The sequence below is a fragment of the Podarcis bocagei genome (genome assembly GCF_964188305.1).
Source record: "Podarcis bocagei genome assembly, chromosome: 18".
NCBI lineage: Eukaryota > Metazoa > Chordata > Lepidosauria > Squamata > Lacertidae > Podarcis > Podarcis bocagei.
The window spans coordinates 12,519,459-12,539,694 of NC_138144.1; the positions used below are offsets into that span (position 1 = coordinate 12,519,459).

Genomic DNA, 20,236 nt, shown 5'->3' on the forward strand with positions numbered 1-20,236 from the left:
CCTCCGTCTCCTGTTTGTTTTATGCTTTGGTGCCTCTTCTCAGTTATATGATGAAGAGAACAGAATCCTTTGCACAATCTGAACCCCTTTGTGGAAGTGGGAGTCATAGAATCATAGAGTTGGAATAGACCACAAGGGCCATCGAGTCCAACCCCCTGCCAAGCAGGAAACACCATCAGAGCACTCCTGACATATGGTTGTCAAGCCTCTGCTTAAAGACCTCCAAAGAAGGAGACTCCACCACACTCCTTGGCAGCAAATCCCACTGTTGAACAGCTCTTACTGTCAGGAGGTTCTTCCTAATGTTGAGGTGGAATCTTCTTTTTTGTAGTTTGGATCCATTGCTCCGTGTCCGCTTCTCTGGAGCAGCAGAAAACAACCTTTCTCCCTCCTCTATATGACATCCTTTTATACATTTGAACATGGCTATCATATCACCCCTTAACCTCCTCTTCTCTTTTTTTTTTAATATTTTATTAAATTTTTCAGATACAAGTTTAAGAATATACACAGAAAAAAGAGATATAAAAAAGAAAGAAAAAAGAAGAGGAAATCCAACCGTTCAAAACATTTTTGTATAACTAACTGAACTTCCTCACATCTCCCTTACCCTGCATTCTTTATAATAAAAATATCAGCAAATTATTACCTTGTTTCGTACCTTATTTTGTACTTTTCAAATGTTATATTTCTGAATTTAAAGTACTTTTTATCAATTACTTATACCTTAAATTAAACATAATATTACTTTAAATTTCGACCTTTTCTTACTTATAGCTTAGTTTCCTGTTTCACAAAATCTAATTGCTGGAGCTAAAGTTTCCGAATCATGCAATTTCTTAACATTCATACAACTTAAGTGTTTTTGTAAGTAGTCCTTAAATTTTTTCCAGTCCTCTTCCATTGTTTCTTCTCCCAAGTCTCGGATTCTGCCAGTCATTTCATGTCTGGTGATCACTTCCAGCTCAGCCTTCACACACCCAACTACACCCCACAGTCGCTCAGCCCCAAAGCTCAGAACCCCAGCTGCCTCTGTGTGCAGCGGCCACCACAAGGCTCAAGGAGCCTCTGCTGCCCAGACAGGCTGCTATTTACAAAGAATGGGACGTGGTCAGGTGCTGGAGCGGGGGGCCAGCAAGTGGAGAATGTTGGCTATTTGCAGGTTAGTAGCGCTGCAGAGAGCTTGCTGGGGAGACCATGCATGACAAGGAACTAAAAAATAACTTTAACAAGGTTTTAAGAACAAAAACAAAAACTCCTTTTACACTAAAGATAACAACAACAAACATGACCCAACCACCAACCCATCCCCCAGGGTAATGGGAGAGGAGCTAGGTGCTGCTCTTTATATACTAGACCCAATTGCTGACACAGCTTGATGAACACAACTCAGCAGCACCTGCTATGTTTCACAGCTGCAAGACTGGGTCCCGTTATTTGCCCTGGCCCTGAAAGACATACACAACTTGTGAAGCAATAATGAACCTTTACATTTTACAGTGACCATTCAACAGAGAAAGCAGAGAGGGCAAAGGCTCTGCGTCACTCCCCAGAGAGGAGTGGGGCCAGCACTGAGGACAGCCTGCCTCTTGCATTGGGTTGGAGCTGCAAGCCCTCGACTTCTGTTCCATACAGGCCTCCGCCCCAGTCACCCTTAGCAGCCTTGAACGGTTACCTCGCTGGCCTGACCTTTGGACAAATGTGTGCTCCAACTTAAAATAAGGCTGCTCAAGAGGCTGTGATGGTTTGGCATCATTCAGCTTTGATAAGACACTGAGCCAAGGAGGTTTAGCCAGTGTTAGCCCTACTCTGAGTAGACCCATTGGAAATAATGGACATGACTATGGTCCATTAATTTCAATGGTGGGTACAAGCCAAAGCACCAAACTGCAGAGGAGAAGCCTGGATGGGGCCTGAAGACAGGAGTAAATTGGCTTAGAAGGAAGGCAAGGGATGGCAGAGGGACCAGGAGGACAGGAAAGTGCCTCAGGGCGTGTGGCTGGAGAAAGGGGGCTTCCTTGCAAACCGCACCCAGTGAAACTGAATGTTGGGGGATTCAGGGCAGATATATTGCAACAAATGGGCAGTCAGGATTTTTGCGGGGGGGGGTGTTACTTGGTTGGGAGGACTTTTGTTAGGGGTGACTGGTTAGTTAGTTAAGTATTTCTATTGTTTTACTGTACAGTGGTGCCCCACAAGACGAATGCCTCGCAAGACGGAAAACCCGCTAGACGAAAGGGTTTTCCGTTTTTGAGCTGCTTCGCAAGACGAATTTCCCTATGGGCTTGCTTCACAAGACGAAAACGTCTTGCGAGTGTTCCGATTTCCCCCCACTTTCCCTAAGCTGCTAAGCCGCTAATAGCCTTTTAGCCGCTAAGCTGCTAAGCCTTTAATAGCCGCTAATCCGCTAATAGGGTTGCTTCACAAGACGAAAAAACCGCTAGACGAAGAGAATCGCGGAATGGATTATTTTTGTCTTGCGAGGCACCACTGTACTTGATGGGGTGGGACAGCTGCCCCCTGCCCTTTACACATGTTGCAGCCCCCCTGTCCTGTGCACATGCTGCAGCACATGGTGAAATGCTAGAATTTGCTTCTCCAACAGCCAGAAATGACCAGGCGCAATTTGGAGAACTGCTTTAAGCTGCGCTTTGGCAAATCCAAAGGCTACCAATGCCTCCTGGCCACAAGGGTTGACGCCATCCGGTGCCAAAGATTACAGAGATTTATATAAGTTGAGTGGGGGGAGAGTTGATGCTGCTACGCTGCTATGTTTGTGCGCATCTAGTTGGCCCCAGTGGCACTCTCAATGTTGGACTAGTTGGGGGGGCACCTTTGATGTCCAGCTGCAGATGCCCCCCCAAGAAAGCTCCCTCGCCCCTGATAGCCTAGGAAAAGCAGGTGTGGAGCCAACTGTCAAGCAGGGAGGCCAAATGCTGGCATGGAAAGCAGAGGCAAGCGGATGTCTTTGCTTGGCCCAGCATGGCAGGAAGCCGCCACCGAAGGCTACTTCCTTATGGAGGAGCCCAACTGCGGGACAGTGAGCCTGGTCCCCACCAGGAACCACCCAACCCCGTGCAGCCTGTGAAACTGTTGCGAAAAGCACAATTTGCACACCAAGACAAAGCCAACCCATGACATAAGCCTGCCTTGCCCAGGAGAAACAGAAAGCAGCTCTTGCAGACTTTGGGGTGGGGGAACAGGCCGAGGTTGGCCCTGTGACAGGTTGGTGCCCATCAGGCACCATGTGGAATTTTGCTGCGCACTCAGCTGCCTTTTGCTGTCTTGACGCAGCAGATGGAGCTTTGGCAGGCAAAACTGTGGGGATGGACTCTGGGGGTGCTGTCCTCTGCACAAGACCAGAGGGACCTTTTGCACAGCACTCCTCTTGGGGACATGACTGCTCTGCCAGATCTCTTTTCAATCAGTAATCTCCAAGGCAACGCGATGACCAAATGCAAAGATATGATATCAATATACACTCTTTATATAATAGGAAATAAAACCAAATAAACATGTCTTATAAGCCTCTAAAAGTCTTTGAAGACTATGCAAGTCTCTGAAAGAAGCAATGTATCAGATTCTTATCTGGTGAAAACAGGCTGTACAGCTTAGTTTATGAAAGTTTTCACCAGATAAGGTTTTATGTTTTCAAGAGAATCCATTAATCATAAGTTTTCTGTTTATGTGATTTCATACTATATAAAGAGTGTATATTGATATTGTATCATTGTCTTTGGTCATCGTGTTGCCTTGGAGACTACTGACTATTGTTTGCAACACGGGGGTTAAATTGTTAGGTCTCTTTTCAGGGCAGGTTGGCAAGCAGAGCCGGCATTCACCATGCACTGCTCTCCTTGGCAAATGCAACCCAAGCGCCTCTGTCCCCAGGACTTCTTCTTTCGGGGGACCTGTACAAACTCCTTGACAAAGAGGGCAGATCCTGGACCAAGGAGCTCCCTCTGCTCCTCAGTGTCACACCCACCAAGCGCTAGGCGGCTCCGCCTGTCCTCCCCAAGCTAAAGTGGGTGAGCCTGAGCGATTCAGAAGCCGCAGGGCGGAGGGATCATAGTTGGAAGAGACCCCAAGGGCCATCGAGTCCAACCCCCTGCCAAGCAGGAAACACCATCAGAGCACTCCTGACATATGGTTGTCAAGCCTCTGCTTAAAGACCTCCAAAGAAGGAGACTCCACCACACTCCTTGGCAGCAAATTCCACTGTCGAACAGCTCTTACTGTCAGGAAGTTCTGTGCAGTTCTGAACAGTACCATATATCTAAGACCATAAAATTCCTATCACAGGGACAACGTGGAGAAGGGCGCCCAAAGAGGAGGTACGGGAGGAGGAGCCAGCCTCGCTCGCTCTTTCCGGGGAAGGCGGGAAACTTCATCTCCACCAACAGACCACTTTCATTGCGCTATAACGTGTCTCTTAAACTTACGTACCCAAACAAACAAACAAACAAACAAACAAACAAACGCGTTTCGAGGCGAGCGCGCGAGGAGAAAACACACAAAACCGCCTCCAGGCGACAAAATGGCGGCTGCGAAGGCCATGAGGGAGAGGACTAGGTTCCCCAGGGTGCTTTGCGGAAGGCCCGCGAAGCTCCGCCGCCTCCTCCGATTGGTCCGGACGGAGAACTCGATTTCCCGTGGTGCACCGCATGAGGCGGCGACTCCTCCGAGCTTGGCGCGCGGGCCCGCCATTTTGTGCCGCCCTCGCTCTCGCCTTCCCGCCCAGTGCCGGGCGGATTGAATGAGGAGTCGCCGCCATGTCCTCCTCTCCGCCTTCGGCCGCCCCTCCGGCCCCCTCCCCGGGCACCCCCAGAGCGCCGCCGCCGGTCGGAACCCCTCTGTCGCCGACGCGCATCTCGCGGCTGCAGGAGAAGGAGGAGCTGCGGCACCTCAACGACCGCCTGGCCCACTACATCGAGCGGGTGCGCGCCCTCGAGCTCGAGAACGACCGGCTGCTGCTGCGCGTCTCCGAGAAGGAGGAGGTGGTCACGAGAGAGGTGCGCCACGGAGGGAGGAGGGGCGGCCTACCTGGCCGGGCTGTTGTGCGAGAGTCCCGCCCCTCTGGCGGCCCACCTCGCGGGGCTGTCGGGCCTCGGGAGGGGTTCGCGAGGGCGACCTCGGCCATCCAGCGGGTCCCGACAGCCCGGCGGTGGGGGCGAGAAGAGCCGCCGCCCCGGCAGCCTCGCTTCGCCACGCCAGGCGGCTCTCCATTGCTGGCGAGGTCGCCCCGAGGGCATCTAGCTCACCCCGGGAGTCCCAGGAGCAGAAGGGGCGGAACCTTCTGGCGGTTTCCTAAGGGGGGGGGGCGTGGGTGTGCATGTGTGCTGTCCTCGGGGATCGCAGGATCTCCCCTCGCGTCGGTTTCTCCCCGCTGCCGGTCCCTCTCAGCCGCTCCCTCCCGGCTTCTTCCCGCCAGAGAAGCTGCTGCCTCTTGTTGCTCCGCTTCTGCTCTTTTCTTCCCTCCTCCTGCCTCGGGGCTTGGGTGAGAGAGCTGGTCGAAAGCGCTTGGGAGGCCCCTCTTACCCCAGTGGCCTCCCAGAGCCTTTTCTGTGCTGGTCCCTTCAAAAAGTTCGGAAAGCCTGGTGGGACAAGAAAAGAAGAAGCAGCTGCCTCCTTTGTCGGGAGGCATCTGTCATCGCCTGCATGCCCCTAGCTCAGCTGCTCCCTTGCTTCCTTCCAGCTTCCTGCTTGAGCAGAGATGGGGACCCCATGGCCCTGCAGGTGGGGTTGGGCTTCCTGCTCCTCTGGCTGTGGACAAAGCCTTGTGGCAAAGTGTCTTGTTTCCTGGGGCAGCCTTGAGCTGTGCCATTTCAGAGCTTCAGTTCTGCGCAGGGATGGCCTTGGCCTCCCTTCCAGAGTGGCTGGAATATGGACAGAACTCTCGCTTGGTCTGCTTTTCCCAAGGCGTCCAAAGCGCTAAATAAGGACCCAATCCTATTGCTAGGGCAACATTTCTTTTTAGTGGTTGGCTGAGCACTTCATGTTGCTTTTAATGACACTGAATCATTCTATGGGCAGGACCCCCCAAAATGGCAGAGTTGCTGAGAGGCAGGCTGTTCAGAAAGGAGCAGGAAGAAGCATTTCTGGAGAAATAGGGGCAGGAGGATGAAGATAATAGATGTTGCTGCTCTGGGAGGAGAAAGTGGCTCCCACACTGCTCTTCTGCTGTGGCCTTGGCCTCTTTTGCCCCTTTCCTGCTGTGGCCTGGGGGCGGGGCTCTTCTCCATGCTTTGGAGGGGGGCAAATGGCACCCACCCTTCTGCTGCTCTTTATATTCCCCAGAGGCAGGTGGGGGTACCTGATTCTCCCCTCTGTGCAGGTGACCGGCATCAAGGCCCTCTATGAGTCAGAGTTGGCGGATGCCCGGAGAGTTCTTGATGAGACGGCCAGAGAGAGGGCCAAGCTGCAGATTGAAATTGGGAAGCTGCGAGCAGAACTTGATGAGCTTGCCAAGAGGTAAGGGAAGCCATGCTGCCAGGATGCTTAGGCGTGAGCATGTCTGGGCCGGAACACGTGTTGCACACAAGCTACTGAGATGTGCTTGTCCCCGCCCACCAGCTGCAGGGGAAGGAAGCAGGGTGGAAAACCCTTTTCAGGCCACGAACCACCTTCTGAGGGAGCTGCCTGTGGTGGGAGGGGCTGGCCACCCACACATCAGAGATTGCTGCACACACATGTGCACACACTCCTTCCCCCACCTTTTTGTGCAGGGAAGGGAAGGCATTCTCACAGTGTGAGGATGCTTTCCACCCAGGGAGAGATTCTCAAGGGACACAGAGAGAGATCTGGAGGGCTGAATTTGGACCCAGGCTTCCCAAGGCTGGTCTTGAGGCTATCTGCTTTCCCTGCCTGCTGCTTTCCAGCAGGAAAGCATTCCCTCTCCTTAAATATTGTGGAAAGAATCTGGGGGGGGGGGAGCAGGCTGGAGAAAAGGATGCTAAGAGCCCACCACCCCACACATACACTGTTTTTTGCTCCAAATTACACCCCCATTCCAGGAGCTGCTTCCCTGCAGAAGGTGTGGCTCTCTGGAACTGTTTGCTGCACACCTTTTGCGTGTGACATGAAGTTAGGACCAAAGTTCTCACAAGCTCTTGGTGAGTTCGTTAGCCAGCCTTCATGCTGACATGGGGAATAGAGTTGGGACCCAGTGGGTGCAGATCTCCGGTTTTTTCCCAGGAATCCACGTTGAATGAAACATTCTCTGCTTGGAGTTAAAGTTGCAAGACAATGGAGCATGGACGCTAGGGTTTATCCAGGGTTAGTGTTGCTTAGAGTAGACCCACTGAAAGTAAAAGACACGGCTGACTTTGGTCGTGGGTCTCCTCTGAATAAAACTGAGTTGCTGACAAACCATTGACTTCTCCCTGGTGTAAGTTTGGCTGCTCTGCTTGTGGCGAGTGCCATTTTTACTGTCCTGGATATGAGCTTTTAAAATCCTGCGCTCGCTCAGTGGTTTGCTGCTGCATCTGAAAGTGAAATTCTGCTCTGGTCAGCTGCCAGATGCTTAGCATATCAAGGTCTTGCTTTCTGCAAACCTGGAATGAGGCTCCAAATACTTTGCCCTCTGCCTTGCATTGCCTGCGACTCAGATCAGATATTGGTTGGAGGTTTTCTGCGCTTAAAACAAAGAAACATGCACTTTAAAAATGATGCACATGTTACTTGCAAGGTCCTTCCAAATCAGTCCTCTGATGTGATCTTGCCTTCCTTTTTTTAAAAAATAAGATTTTAATAATAGTTTAAAAAAATACATTAAGATCATAGAATCATAGAGTTGGAAGAGACCACAAGGGCCATCGAGTCCAACCCCCTGCCAAGCAGGAAACACCATCAGAGCACTCCTAACATATGGTTGTCAAGCCTCTGCTTAAAGACCTCCAAAGAAGGAGACTCCACCACACTCCTTGGCAGCAAATTCCACTGTCGAACAGCTCTTGCTATCAGGAAGTTCTTCCTAATGTTTAGGTGGAATCTTCTTTTTTGTAGTTTGGATCCATTGCTCCGTGTCCGCTTCTCTGGAGCAGCAGAAAACAACCTTTCTCCCTCCTCTATGTGACATCCTTTTATATATTTGAACATGGCTATCATATCACTCCTTAACCTCCTTTCTGCTAATCTCGCTTCCATTTCCCTCAAATCTCGTTTAGTTGCTGGGTGGTCATCATCTTGAAGGGGTGTTGCGGTCTCAGCGCTATTTGCCATCTCCCTGGTTGGTGTCCTCTCAATCTCCTTAATGGTTTTGGTTTGAGTCTACTTGGCGTCCTCTTGGAGTAGGGCGTGTTGCGGTTAGGTGTTGTGGTGGTGATGGTTCCTGGATGTTGTTGGGTTGCTGAGCTGAACAGGCGTTGTTGACTGGTGGCTTTTACAGAGCGTTCGGGGTAGGTGGCTGTTTGTGTCGAGTCTAGGCTGTGTTTTAAGAACTTCTCTGGGGTTCACATGGTCACCTCAGCAGTGCCACCAGAGTGGGGGGTAGGTAAGCTGACAGGTGTGTAGACCAACAGACAGACAGTCGCATAAAAAGGGGGTGGGTTAACAGACAGAGATGCGAGAGATCAGAGGAGTGGGCCAAGGGAAAAGTGTGTTTGAGGGGGGTTATTTGTGGGTGCACCCATGTGTACACACCTGCACACTTATATATGCTAAAGGGATACTAGGGTCCAATGAAGGTAGAAGGCGGGGTTAAGAACAGGAACAGACAAAACAGAATATAGGCAAAGGGTGGAGGGAAAAGAGAAAGAAGAGAAAAGAGAGAAGAAACAAAGAAAAGGAGGGAAGAAGGGGAGAGTAGAGTAAAATAAAAGGGAGGGGGAAGACAGAAAGGGGGAAAGAAAGAGAGTAAAGAAGAGAAAGTAGAGTAATAACAGTGGTTATAGATTGCAGTGATTTAGCTATAATATGAGAGGGGAAAGTATACTACAGTGGTATGTGTGTAAGAGTGTATGTGTTTTCTTTAAAGAGAGGCGGGAAAGGGGGCAGGGATGTAGAGAGGGAGGGGGAGAGAAAAAGAGAGAAGGAAGAGGAGACATGTGAAGAAGAAGAGGGGGTGGGGAGGGAGAGGTAACTGTAGCTGTGGCAGTGGTGTGGGGGAAAAATTGTTTTAAAGGAGGGGTGGGGGAGAAAGGGCTCCCCCTTCAAAAACAGACCAACACACAGGCTCTCCTCCTTTCTTTTTTATACTAATTTTTATTGATTTTCAAATATACATCTAATTCCATATCAAATTTTTTCACAAATTATCTCTTTTGGACTTCCTTCAGCTTCTCTGACAATCATCCATATTTAATTTTTGATTACACATTCCCTTATTTAGTATTGCCTTTAAGTATACCCTCCCAATCATATTTCATTTTGACAATACTCCTCAAATTTCACAGAACTTCTTGAAACCCCACCAGCGTTGTTTGCTCATCACATATACTTTTCAGATACTTGACAAATTTTCCCCAGTCCTCGATGAACTTTTGGTCACGTAGATATCTGATCTTCCCAGTTAATTTGTCCAGTTCTGCATAGTCCATCAGTTTCATTCTCCATTCTTCGAGCGTCGGTAATTCCTCCTGTTTCCATTTTTGGGCCAATAATATTCTTGCTGCTGTTACTGCGTATTGGAAAAGTTTACAGTCCTTTCTATTTATTTCATTTCCTACCATTCCTAAAAGAACAGCCTCTGGTTTCTTTACAAATGTATATTTTAACATCTTTTTTAATTCATTATATATCGTCTCCCGGAAGCCTTTCACTTTCTTACAATCCCACCACGTATGATAGAATGTCCCTTCTTTTTCTTTACATTTCCAGCACTTATTACATGTCTTAAACATTTTCGCTAATTTTGCCGGTGTAATGTACCATCTGTATACCATTTTCATAACATTTTCCTTTTTTATTTTTTTATTTTTTTAATTTTTTATTTATTATTTATTTTTATAACATTTTTATTGGATTTTCAGATTTTATATAGACACGCAAAACACAACACAGACACACAACCACAAACATGCATAATTTCATATCCTTACTTTCTTAACCACTTAACATTTTCCTTTAACGCAGTACATGCTGTGAATTTTAAATTTTCCTTCCATACCTTAACCCAGTCATCAAACTGTATATTATATCCAGATGTCCGCAAGCCTTGCGCGCCCGGCGGGAGCTCCCAGGCTCGCAAGGCTTGCGGATAGCAGCCTGTTCAGGGGTCGGGGGAAGCTCAGACTTCCCCCGCCCCAGCCCCGCGGCTGGGGGGGGAAATAATTTTTTTTTAATTCATCCCCCCCCCCCAAAAAAACAAGGTGCGTCCTATGGGCCAGTGCGTCCTATAGGGCGAAAAATACGGTAGTTTTCCTGTCACCCTTTGTGTGCGTGTATATATGCACGCGAGAGAGACAGAGGTCACATGTTTGCTATGCAGGAACACTTCCCTTGATGTCTGTCAGTTCGGCTCTAATTGCTAGAGGCAGAACGACCTGGTGCTGCAATGCTTTGAGGAGGTGATCTGCCCATAGCCCCAGGGTGAGGAGGGGCCAGATCTTGCAGGAGTTTGTTAGAGGCAGAACGACCTGGTGCTGCAATGCTTTGAGGAGGTGATCTGCCCATAGCCCCAGGGTGAGGAGGGGCCAGATCTTGCAGGAGTTTGTTAGGACTCGGATGACAGCAGAAGCTGCTTTTGAGTCTTCCTTTCTTTCCTTCCTTAGCTACAAAAAGAAAGATGGGGAGTGGTCCACATCTCAGGGCCGCATCAAGGAGCTGGAAGTCCTCTTCCATCGGAGCGAAGCAGAACTCACGGCAACCCTGACAGAGAAGCGCAACCTGGAGGTGGAGGTGGCCGACCTGCATGCACAGCTGGCCAAGGTAAAGGGGGGGGGGTTACCACAGCAGAGGCAGAGAGCATCCTGAGAAGCAGCAGGGAAGGGGCCATCTGCAGTCGCTCCATAGGCATCATCTTCATCCCTGGTTCCTGATTTCCTGATCCCAGAATAGCCCAGCTGCGGGTCAGCTGTGTGCAAGGGCCTCCCTTGTCTCTGGGCTGAGCTCCTGCTGCTTTGAGTCTCTTGCTGATGCTAAGATGCCAAAATGAAGTCCCGGCTCCAGGTTCCTTGGCTCCGGTAGTCTGGCAGCGTAAGGAAGCCAGAGGCTGTTTCCCTCATGGCCTACTTGGAACCATGGGAGTCCTTGGCTGAGTCCTTGGGGTTGCCCCAAACTTGAACAAGGCCTAAGAAATGCTGGGGTTTCAGCACCTGCCTGTAGCCAAAGGGACATGTTGGCAGGTTTCATCCCTTCCCCCTCCCCCCCACCATTTCTCACTCCAGGAGCTGTGTGGAAGCTGTTCCTCTCTGGACCAAATTATTCTTTGTCAGGTGCTGAAATTTGTCCTCCTGTTTGCTCTGATGGTGCTAATGTGCCACATGAGGCTCATCTTGGACGGGGACAGGGCTTCTCTAGGAGTTGCTGACTGCTGGTGTCTGTTTTGGGGGTGGAGGCACACTATCTGGGACTCCCTCCGCCTACATGGTTGAAGTGTAACTCCTTCCATAAGAAGTACTCATAGTCAGTATTTGCATGTCTAAATTGGGAGGCCAGTCTGCGGCAGTGCTGCCAACAACATAAGGTGCTGTGTGAAGTGCCTTCTCAGAGCCCCCAGCCACCCTGCTTGGTTGCATCCAGCAAGGCTGCGGAGGCCTTGGCTCTGAATGGGCTTGGAAAAGGCACAGTCAGAATTAGGCCCCAATGCAGGTGCTAGAACTGCATGTGTGAATTGAGGCTGACCATGTCTCGTGTTCAGCCAAGAGGTTGGGCAGGCAGTGGGAAGTGTGCAGGACCCATCTCCAGCACGACTCCCCTGGACATTTGGACACTTGCTCCCCTTTCACACTCTCTGCCTTCAATGCCTTTCCCAGTCAGAAGATGGTCACGCTGTGGCAAAGAAGCAGCTGGAGAAGGAGACTCTGATGCGGGTGGACCTGGAGAATCGCTGCCAGAGTCTGCAAGAGGAGCTTGACTTCAGGAGGAACATTTTTGAAGAGGTAGAACCTGCTGCGGCTGCTGGGTTGCTTGGGCTGCGGCTGCCATTGGGTGGGGTGGGGTGAGTGGGCAGGGAGGGAGAGGAGACAGGGCCCCCTTCTCCATCACAGTCCTGCTGGGTTTGAGCTGTGAAGGAGAAGGGTCCCTTTGAGCATGCCAGGGAAAAGTAGCCACCTATCCTGCTGTTGTTGTTCCTCACATTTGCCCCCACCAGGAGCGTTTTCCCTGATGCCTTTTTTGCTCTGGTCACCAGGGAGCAGGGTGTGCACCCAAGGAGCTTCATTCCTTTCCTCCGAGTCCCTCTCTTATGCTGGAGGCACTTGTGTGACCCTGTATTGGCGGTGGGGGAGCAGGAGTACCTCCAGACCCCAGCTGGCAGCTCAGAGGTGCAAAGGGCAGGCTTGGTCCAGCACCCAGATCACTCCCCAGCCCAGATCTTGGGGCTGGATGTGAGGTGGGGACGGTGGCACCTGATGACTGGATTTCCTGGATGTCTGCAGTGGGTCATGCCCACCTTTGGGACCTGCTGCTTTGGGGCTGGGAGGCAGGAGACCTCTCCTACCACCCAATTCCCTCTTGAGGTTTCCCTGCATTTTATGAATCTTCCTGGAATAGGCATTTGCCAGCACTCTCCACCCCAAATGGGCGTGAGAAAGTAAGTGTGATGATGTACTTCTCAGTCTTCCTGTTGTGTTTGGGCTGGTGTTTCCTGGACGGGGGCCTTGAGGGCCTTGGTTCCTGCAAGGGGTCTTGCGAGCCTGAGCCCTGGCCTGGGTTTGCTCCCCACTCCCAGGAGGTGCGGGAGACACGGAAGCGGCACGAGCGCCAGTTGGTGGAGGTGGATAGCAGCCGCCAGCAGGAGTGCGAGTCCAAACTCTCCCAGACGCTAGAAGACCTTCGGCGGCAGCATGACGAGCAGGTCCGGCTCTACAAGCTGGAGGTGGAGCAGACCTACCAGGCCAAGGTGAGGGAGGAGGCAGGTGCTGAGTGGGCTGGGAAAGGCTTGGCGTGGGAGGGGGCTGCTGTCCATTTGGCCTTGCACTCCTTCCACGTCAGTGGCCAGGAGTGCTTCTGGGGAGCTCTGTCCAAGGGGCTTCAGGAGCTCCCTCCTGGAATCTGTTGCTCTCTGTGGTGCTCCTTGGCGTTGGGGGCTGGGGGGGGGGGGGAGTGCCCAGTGCCTTGTACAGCAGATCTCCAGGCAGAAGAGCCCTGGGAGCAGCCTGACGCTTTCCTCCATCTGTCAGCTCGAGAATGCCAAGCTCTGCTCCGATCAGAACGACAAAGCTGCCAGTGCTGCTCGGGAGGAGCTGAAGGAGGCCCGCGTGAGGATTGAATCCCTCAGCTACCAGCTTTCAGGGCTGCAGAAGCAGGTGAGGTAAAGGCAGCCTCTCACACGCCCTTCTGCCTTCCAGTCTCAGCTCTGGACTGCCCGGGGCTGTCCTGGTCTCATAAAGCTACCTTGTACTACGTGTGCCCTTTTATACCTTCCGGAGAAGCTCCTGTGTTTATTTGTAGTAACTCCTTTCAGCTCAGGACAGTGTTTCTCGTATGGGATTGTTCAAGTGTTCCTTTCCAGTCGATTGTTTCTGATCCAGGCCTTCCCTGTGGGGTTGGCCCTGCCCTTGGGCTGGGTGAGGGAGGGGGTGCTTGCACAGTGCTTTGGCCTAGCCCCCCTTTCCTTTCACAGTGCCCTTCCACCTGGGAGGCTTTCTCTCTCTGGGTCCCAGGCCAGCGCTATTCTTTCTCCTGCAGGCGAACGCCGCAGAAGACCGGATACGGGAGCTGGAGGAGCTGATGGCTGGTGAGCGAGAGAAGTTCCGGAAGATGCTGGACGGCAAGGAGAGGGAGATGACAGAGATGCGGGACCAGATGCAGCAGCAGCTGATGGAGTACCAGGAGCTCCTGGATGTCAAGCTGGCCCTGGACATGGAGATCAGCGCCTACCGGAAGCTCCTCGAAGGGGAAGAGGAGAGGTACGGAGGGAGGAAGCAGGGAGAGAGAGGAAGGAGCACACATGGGTGCTACTCTGTGTTGGGCAGTGGCGCCAGCAGCTTGGTTCTTTGGCTGGATGGGCTGCAGGCCCTTCCCTCACTTCTCTTGCCCGCTGACCCTCGCCTGCCTTTTCCCGCCAGGCTGAAGCTGTCCCCCAGCCCCTCAGCCCGTATCACTGTCTCGCGGGCCACCTCCTCGTCCAGCAGCGGCATTTCCGCCACCCGCTCCTCCCGGGGGAAGCGGAAGCGCCTGGAAATAGCAGAGGAGCTCTCTGGCAGTGGCTCCAGCAGGTTGGGCACCAGGAGCAGCAGTAGCAGCGCCTTCCAGACTTCCCAGCAGGCTTCTGCCAAGGGCAGCATCAGCATCGAGGACGTGGACCCAGAGGGGAAGTATGTTCAGCTGAAGAACCGCTCTGACAAGGTAGGCTGCGGGAAGAGAGGTCTTGGCTCAGAAGCACTATTGGGGCCTTCAGGCTTCCCTCCTTGGCTGGCCTGGCCCTGGGGCTGGTTTTGCTGCTCCCTGAGTCCCGCTGCTTCTCCCTCAGGATCAATCTCTTGGGAACTGGAGGCTGAAGAAAAAGATTGGCCAGGGAGAAGAGGTGGCTTACAAATTTACCCCAAAATATGTCCTCCGGGCTGGGCAGTCAGTCACAGTAAGTCATGGCTCTTTCCTCGGGAGAAAAGGCCTCCTCATTGGAAGGGAGGGTATTGGTTGCCCAGTATCCAGAGACCTGCTCACACTCTGCCCACCTTCTGTGCCCAACGCAGAACCTCCTTGGTTGTTTCCTGCAGCCTGTGGAGAAAAGGCTCCCTGCGACTGGGGGGGGGGGGAGTGTGGTCCCTGCAGGAAGCCCAGATGCCTCTGCCACTTGGAGGGCTGGCCATTGGGGTCAGCTTGGAGAGCTGCTCCCTCTGGCGTGGTGAAGGATCAAGGGTGCCCTGCCTGTGAATGAGGGAGTCTCTTTCTTGCTAGATCTGGGCAGCTGATGCTGGGGTGGCCCACAGCCCACCTTCGGTCCTTGTGTGGAAGCACCAGACCAGTTGGGGCACCGGGACCAGTGTCCGCACCTACCTGGTGAACTCTGATGGAGAGGTAGGTCCTCTGAAGGGGGGCGCTGCGGGTGGGGGGTGGAGGTGCTGGAGAAGCCAAATAGTGAAGAAAAGGTTGCCTTGCTTTTGATGCAAGGACATGACAAAGAAGCTGCCTTTGAGCATTCACTGAGCACCTGCTACACTCAACCTGAGCTGTGTTTCTCCTACTTCTTCTCAGGAAGTTGCTGTGAGGAGTTTGACTCAGTCATCTGCTGTGCTGCAGGACAACGGGGAGGAAGATGAGGAGGCAGAGTTTGGGGAGGAAGACCTCTTTCACCAGCAGGTAGCTGGAAGAAAAAACACTTCCACCCACCCACCAAGGGTTGAATCGATTGGGGCCTAACTGCAGCCATGGTTTGGGGGTGGTTCCAAGGAGACAATGGGGTACCTTGGTCTCTCCTAAGGGGCAGCTGCGCTCTCTCTCTCTCTCTCTCTCTCTCACACACACACACACACACACACACACACACACATACAGCGAGGCTGAGCAGCTTAGGCCCAGCCTTTTAGTTATCAAAGGTAACTAAAGGAGTTGGGAGTTGACTGCTCAAGAAGGGAAAGTGAAGAAATTGGCCAAGTCAGGAGTCTCTTCCTCCCTGGTGTGGCAGAGGGAGCGTTCCTGGGTCCTGACTCATTTTGAAAAGGGGAGGACTTGTGAGGGTAGATTCTGGGAGGGAGGGAAAGAAAGGTTGTTTTCTGCTGCTCCAGAGAAGCGGACACGGAGCAATGGATCCAAACTACAAGAAAGAAGATTCCACCTAAACATTAGGAAGAACTTCCTGACAGTAAGAGCTGTTTGACAGTGGAATTTGCTGCCAAGGAGTGTGGTGGAGTCTCCTACTTTGGAAGTCTTTAAGCAGAGGCTTGACAACCATATGTCAGGAGTGCTCTGATGGTGTTTCCTGCTTGGCAGGGGGTTGGACTCGATGGCCCTTGTGGTCTCTTCCAACTCTATGATTCTATGATTCTATGACTCCCAGCTGCTCATCTCTGCTGTGGGTGGTGCCAGGAGCTGCTCTTCTTTCCTTCCTGCACCCAACTGGCTGTGGCACACACACCCTGCCTCTCTCTAGGGTGGTCGGTCCCCAAGTGGTAGAAGCTGCTAAGAGGACAGCTAGGCTGAGCTCTATCCAAGTTGCCTCTCTGATCTTTAGCCAGGGCAGGAGAGAGGGTTCTGCCGGGGCCACCTGGGGAGCTTCCTGATGCCCCTCCTTCCTTCTCTATCTCCAGGGGGATCCCAGGACCACCTCCAGGGGCTGCACCGTCATGTGAGAGGAAGGGAAACCATCTCTGCTCGTCTTTTCTCCTTTTTTTGCTCTGCCCAGGGACTCTGCCCAGAGTCACTGAAACTATTTTTATACATTGCATATGATCACTCCTTTTTTTCTTTCTTTCTTGGAGATGGTTCCTTAGTAAACTTCTTAAAGAGAGAACTTGAATCAGCCAGAACTGCCACCATCTTTTGAAGATTTGCTTTCCCTTTGCAATGCCCATGGTCTACTTTGTTGTCCTACTTGCAAGCCAAAGAGTGATGCAGCTCCAGGAGTTTCCAGGGAAGAGAAAGCATGGCTGAAGTTGCCACTCTGGAGTGGACAGTCTGCTTCTGTGGCCCTCCTGTTCTTGTACTGGGGAGAAGTGGTCAAGCAGTGACCCTGGGTGTAAGCCTGCCTGTGCCCTCAGGGTCAACCCCAGTGGTTGTGCAGATAAAACCAGGTGGCAAATGTGAGGATTAGTGATCTTTTCATGCCATTGACCCTAGGTGTGCCTCAGAAGGCCTGGAGCTCCTAAGACAGAATGACTCTTGAAACAGTTTGGGCAGCTCTGTGGAGCATGGAGGTCTCAGAAGCTGAGATGAAGTGAGAAGCACTGATTTAAGGCAAGGCTTGTTTGAAGTCATTGCAGAACTTCCTCTGCCTAAGTTCTGCTGCCATGCTTTCAAGCAGGGAACAATCCTAACCATGTCTACTCGGAAGTAGGTCTTGTTGATTTCAGTGGGGCTTACTCCCAGGTAAGTGAGGTTAAGATTGCTGCTTCCTTGCGGAATGACCCTAGAAACAGGGTTGTATCAAATCAAGTCAAAGGCCCACTGAATCCAATGGATGCAACTCACTTGAAGGCCAGCCCTTACGAAGTCTAGATTTTGTGGGAACTGTTTCTGCCCTCAAAATCCAGAGTTGAGCCCTCACACAAAACGTGTCGGATGCTGAGATTCCGCTTGGAGGTCTATGTTGCTCTATCCTCTGCAGTAAAAAACCAGAAGCGACTTGTCTGCTTGTCTTGCCACTGGAGACCAGTGGTGGGTGGGGATGTGGGACGTCTTCTGCCGAGTCCCTCTTCCTTGCAGCTCGCTCCACACTGCCCAGAGGGGGCAGAGGCAAGCTCAGTGTTGCACTGTGAGCAGTGTTGCCCCATGCCTCAATGGGTCCCTCCCATTGGGCAGCCTTGCAAGTTCCAGGGTGCTTTGTTTGGAAGGGGAGTTTAGGGAAGATGCTGCCGCTGCTTACTCTGCCCTGATCTGCACCACCTCCCAGAGTGAGAGGACAAGGTATGGGCAGGTAGGTGATAAGTATTTGGAGCAGGTGGGCAGTGACCCCCTCCTAGGGCAGCTCAGCTTCTCCCCACCCCACCCTTGGCCTTGCAGAATCCTTGGCACAACTGTTCTCCACCAAAGAAGCTGCCTTGGCTGAGCAGCACCTGTCCAAAGGTGGTGTGTGATGTTCTCCCGGCAGCCCTGGATCCCCTTGAGGGGCAAGCAGGGCTGCGTCTGGGGCAGAGTTAGTGGCGCCAGCAAGCAGCATATCCCACTTGCAGCAGTGAGGGGTCAGAGCTCCTGTCACCCACTCCTGGGACCCCAGGGCTCTGGGTCAGCCCACGATTCTTTTAGTGGCACGTGTACAGAGAGGAGATACAGCCCTGCAGATATTCTGGTTCATAGGGTCTTGTGGGGAGGGTGGGAGGGTTGCCGGGCAAGGCTTTGGTGCAGAGCAAGTTGGGTGGGAATGGATGGGTTGGGGAACAAAATGTCCTACTTTATATTTAAAAATAAAAACAAAAAACCCAGAGGTAATAATATTCCACAGGTATTTTAATGATGCCACGTGGTAGAGAAGCATATTAGATTTAGAAGTTGAACTCTGTTTCATGGAGCCACTTGTGGAAAGCACTCCTTTTGGAAGTATGGCTTCTGCCTCCCCCTCTACCGCATGACGCTCCTTCTGCTCAGCTTGACCAGGGGCTGAGGGTGTTTGCCATAGACATTGCCCTCTTGTACCTCTGAATTCTGTTTCTCAGGTCTGGCTTACAAGCTTCTTGGCCACCTGCTGTGCTCACAGCTGCTCTTCCAAGGCCAGTCTCCTTTTTCCTGTGAATACTAAAGATGTGAAGGTGCAAATGTGCTACTGGGCTAAGCAGGCTGCTCTTCTTGTGCTGGCCTGAGCCAGAGGGGAGGAGGAGGGGGGTTCCTGACTGCTCTGCAAAGCTGAGCCAGGGACCTGAGCAGAGTCCCCAAGTGCTGCTGTTTGCCATGCACTTAGGGTGGTCACCGGCTGTGGAGGGCACCCTCCTCTTGGTCTCCCTGAACCCCCCCAAAGCCGCCATTCCAGAACAGTTGCTGTGAAAATGCCAAGGCCAGTGTCAACCGCTCCTTGCACTGTCTCCCTCGGTCTCGGGCTGTGTCAGGGAGTGCAGAACCAGGAGCTGAGCGCTGTGAAAAGCCTTCAAAGGGCCGAGCCCAGCAGCGTCCAGCCTTTACGATCAGGACGACCTTGGCTAGGGTCCCACAAGGTTGATGTCCCTCACCTCACTTTGAGTTGTGTTCAGCCCGGATGGATCTCGTCCCACCAATCCAGTGGTCCCCAAATCCCACTTTCTGTCTCTAGGTGGGAGCCCATCTGAGAGGCCAGTTCCCTCCCGGCCTCAGTTTCCACTCTGTTTGCTCCCACTGGGGAGTGGAGGTGTTGGGCTGCAACCTGAGAGACAGAATGTTTGGGGGCGGGGTTGCCCTTAGAAAAAGCAAATTTATATTCTCTCTGAGCTGTTATTCATATATGGTTATTAGAAAATTTTAATGCTGCCTTGAAATGCTAAAGTCTAGAGAGCAAACCCTTAAAAAGATGTGGAAAACCTCTGGGTTGCTTGCTGGGGGATGGGGGTGAGTCTTTGCTTCTCACCATAGCAGTAGGATGACTGAGCATGTTTCCACTTCCTGGTGTCTTGGGCAGACTGCTCTGTGGGCGAAACACATCTGCCTGCCCCATGCCCTGTCAATTGACACTAAATCCACAAGCAATAAGCTATTTGAAACTCTAAAGAAGTGTTGCAAACTTTGCCTCTCTTCATTCAGAAAGGATTTCCTTATTATAACTTTTATTTTTGTAGAGTGAATTTCTGACTTGCAGGTTTTGTTCATGAAGCAGCTGTTCTGTATGGTGGCAGGAAAGACTCTGAGTGCATGCTGCGGAAGAGATGGCGTTGGCATTGCCCATCCTTTGGAGGAAACTGATCTAGACGTTAGCATTTCAAATTTGTTTTGCTTTATTATGGATATGCATGCCAAATTCTGTCTTTTTCAAGGATTTGTAATATACCTTTTCTGACCAGAAACCTTTTGTACGAAACACTCCAATAAATGTTTTGCATTTTTACCTGGTGTCATTGTGGTAAACTCCTGTGAGGCAAAGGTTTTACTAGTATAGGTTATGATGTTAGGGAAGCTGAGCCTCAGAGAGACGGGCTAACTCACAGCCACCAAATGTCTTTGTGGCTTCAAACTGCTGTACCAAAAGCCAATTTTTCCACAAAGGAGTGGTGAGCAAGAAAGGTTTCTGTCCAGCTTGGATGGGTTTGAATGGCAAGGGTTTACTATGCGCACGTAGGAATATCCCTGGCCAGCAGAGCAGCATTGCATGCAAACTGGTTCTGTGCGCACTGTTCTTCAGCCTGATCCAGCAACAAGGGGAGCACATGATCCAGCAGTCTGGAAATTGAGGTGATTAGGACTAGAAATACTGTTATGCTGTCAGTACAAGGGTTTAAACACAACCCCCTTGTCCCTTAGAAATCAATGTTTGGCGTGCCCCCAGTCCTCTAACAGATTGATGATATTTCTGCAGCAACAT

At 51.6% G+C, this 20,236-nt stretch overlaps 1 protein-coding gene and 1 long non-coding RNA gene across 2 annotated transcripts; one reads left to right on the forward strand and one right to left on the reverse strand.

Annotated features, from left to right (window-relative positions):
* Positions 1–1,220: 1,220 nt before the first annotated feature.
* LOC308577819 lies at positions 1,221–4,543 on the reverse strand. The gene is made up of 2 exons (XR_014003717.1): positions 4,461–4,543; positions 1,221–1,448 (listed from the first exon to the last, which is right to left on the reverse strand). It is a non-coding gene; the product is annotated as an uncharacterized lncRNA (long non-coding RNA).
* A 202-nt stretch (positions 4,544–4,745) lies between these two features.
* On the forward strand, positions 4,746–19,762 carry LMNB2 (lamin B2). Its single transcript, XM_081177787.1, has 12 exons — positions 4,746–5,012; positions 6,335–6,471; positions 10,710–10,866; positions 11,913–12,038; positions 12,830–13,000; positions 13,281–13,406; positions 13,789–14,009; positions 14,169–14,448; positions 14,573–14,680; positions 15,001–15,120; positions 15,298–15,402; positions 16,350–19,762. The coding sequence occupies exons 1-12, from the start codon at positions 4,773–4,775 to the stop codon at positions 16,389–16,391; spliced, it is 1,833 nt and encodes a 610-aa protein (XP_081033913.1). The 5' UTR covers positions 4,746–4,772; the 3' UTR covers positions 16,392–19,762.
* Positions 19,763–20,236: the final 474 nt, after the last annotated feature.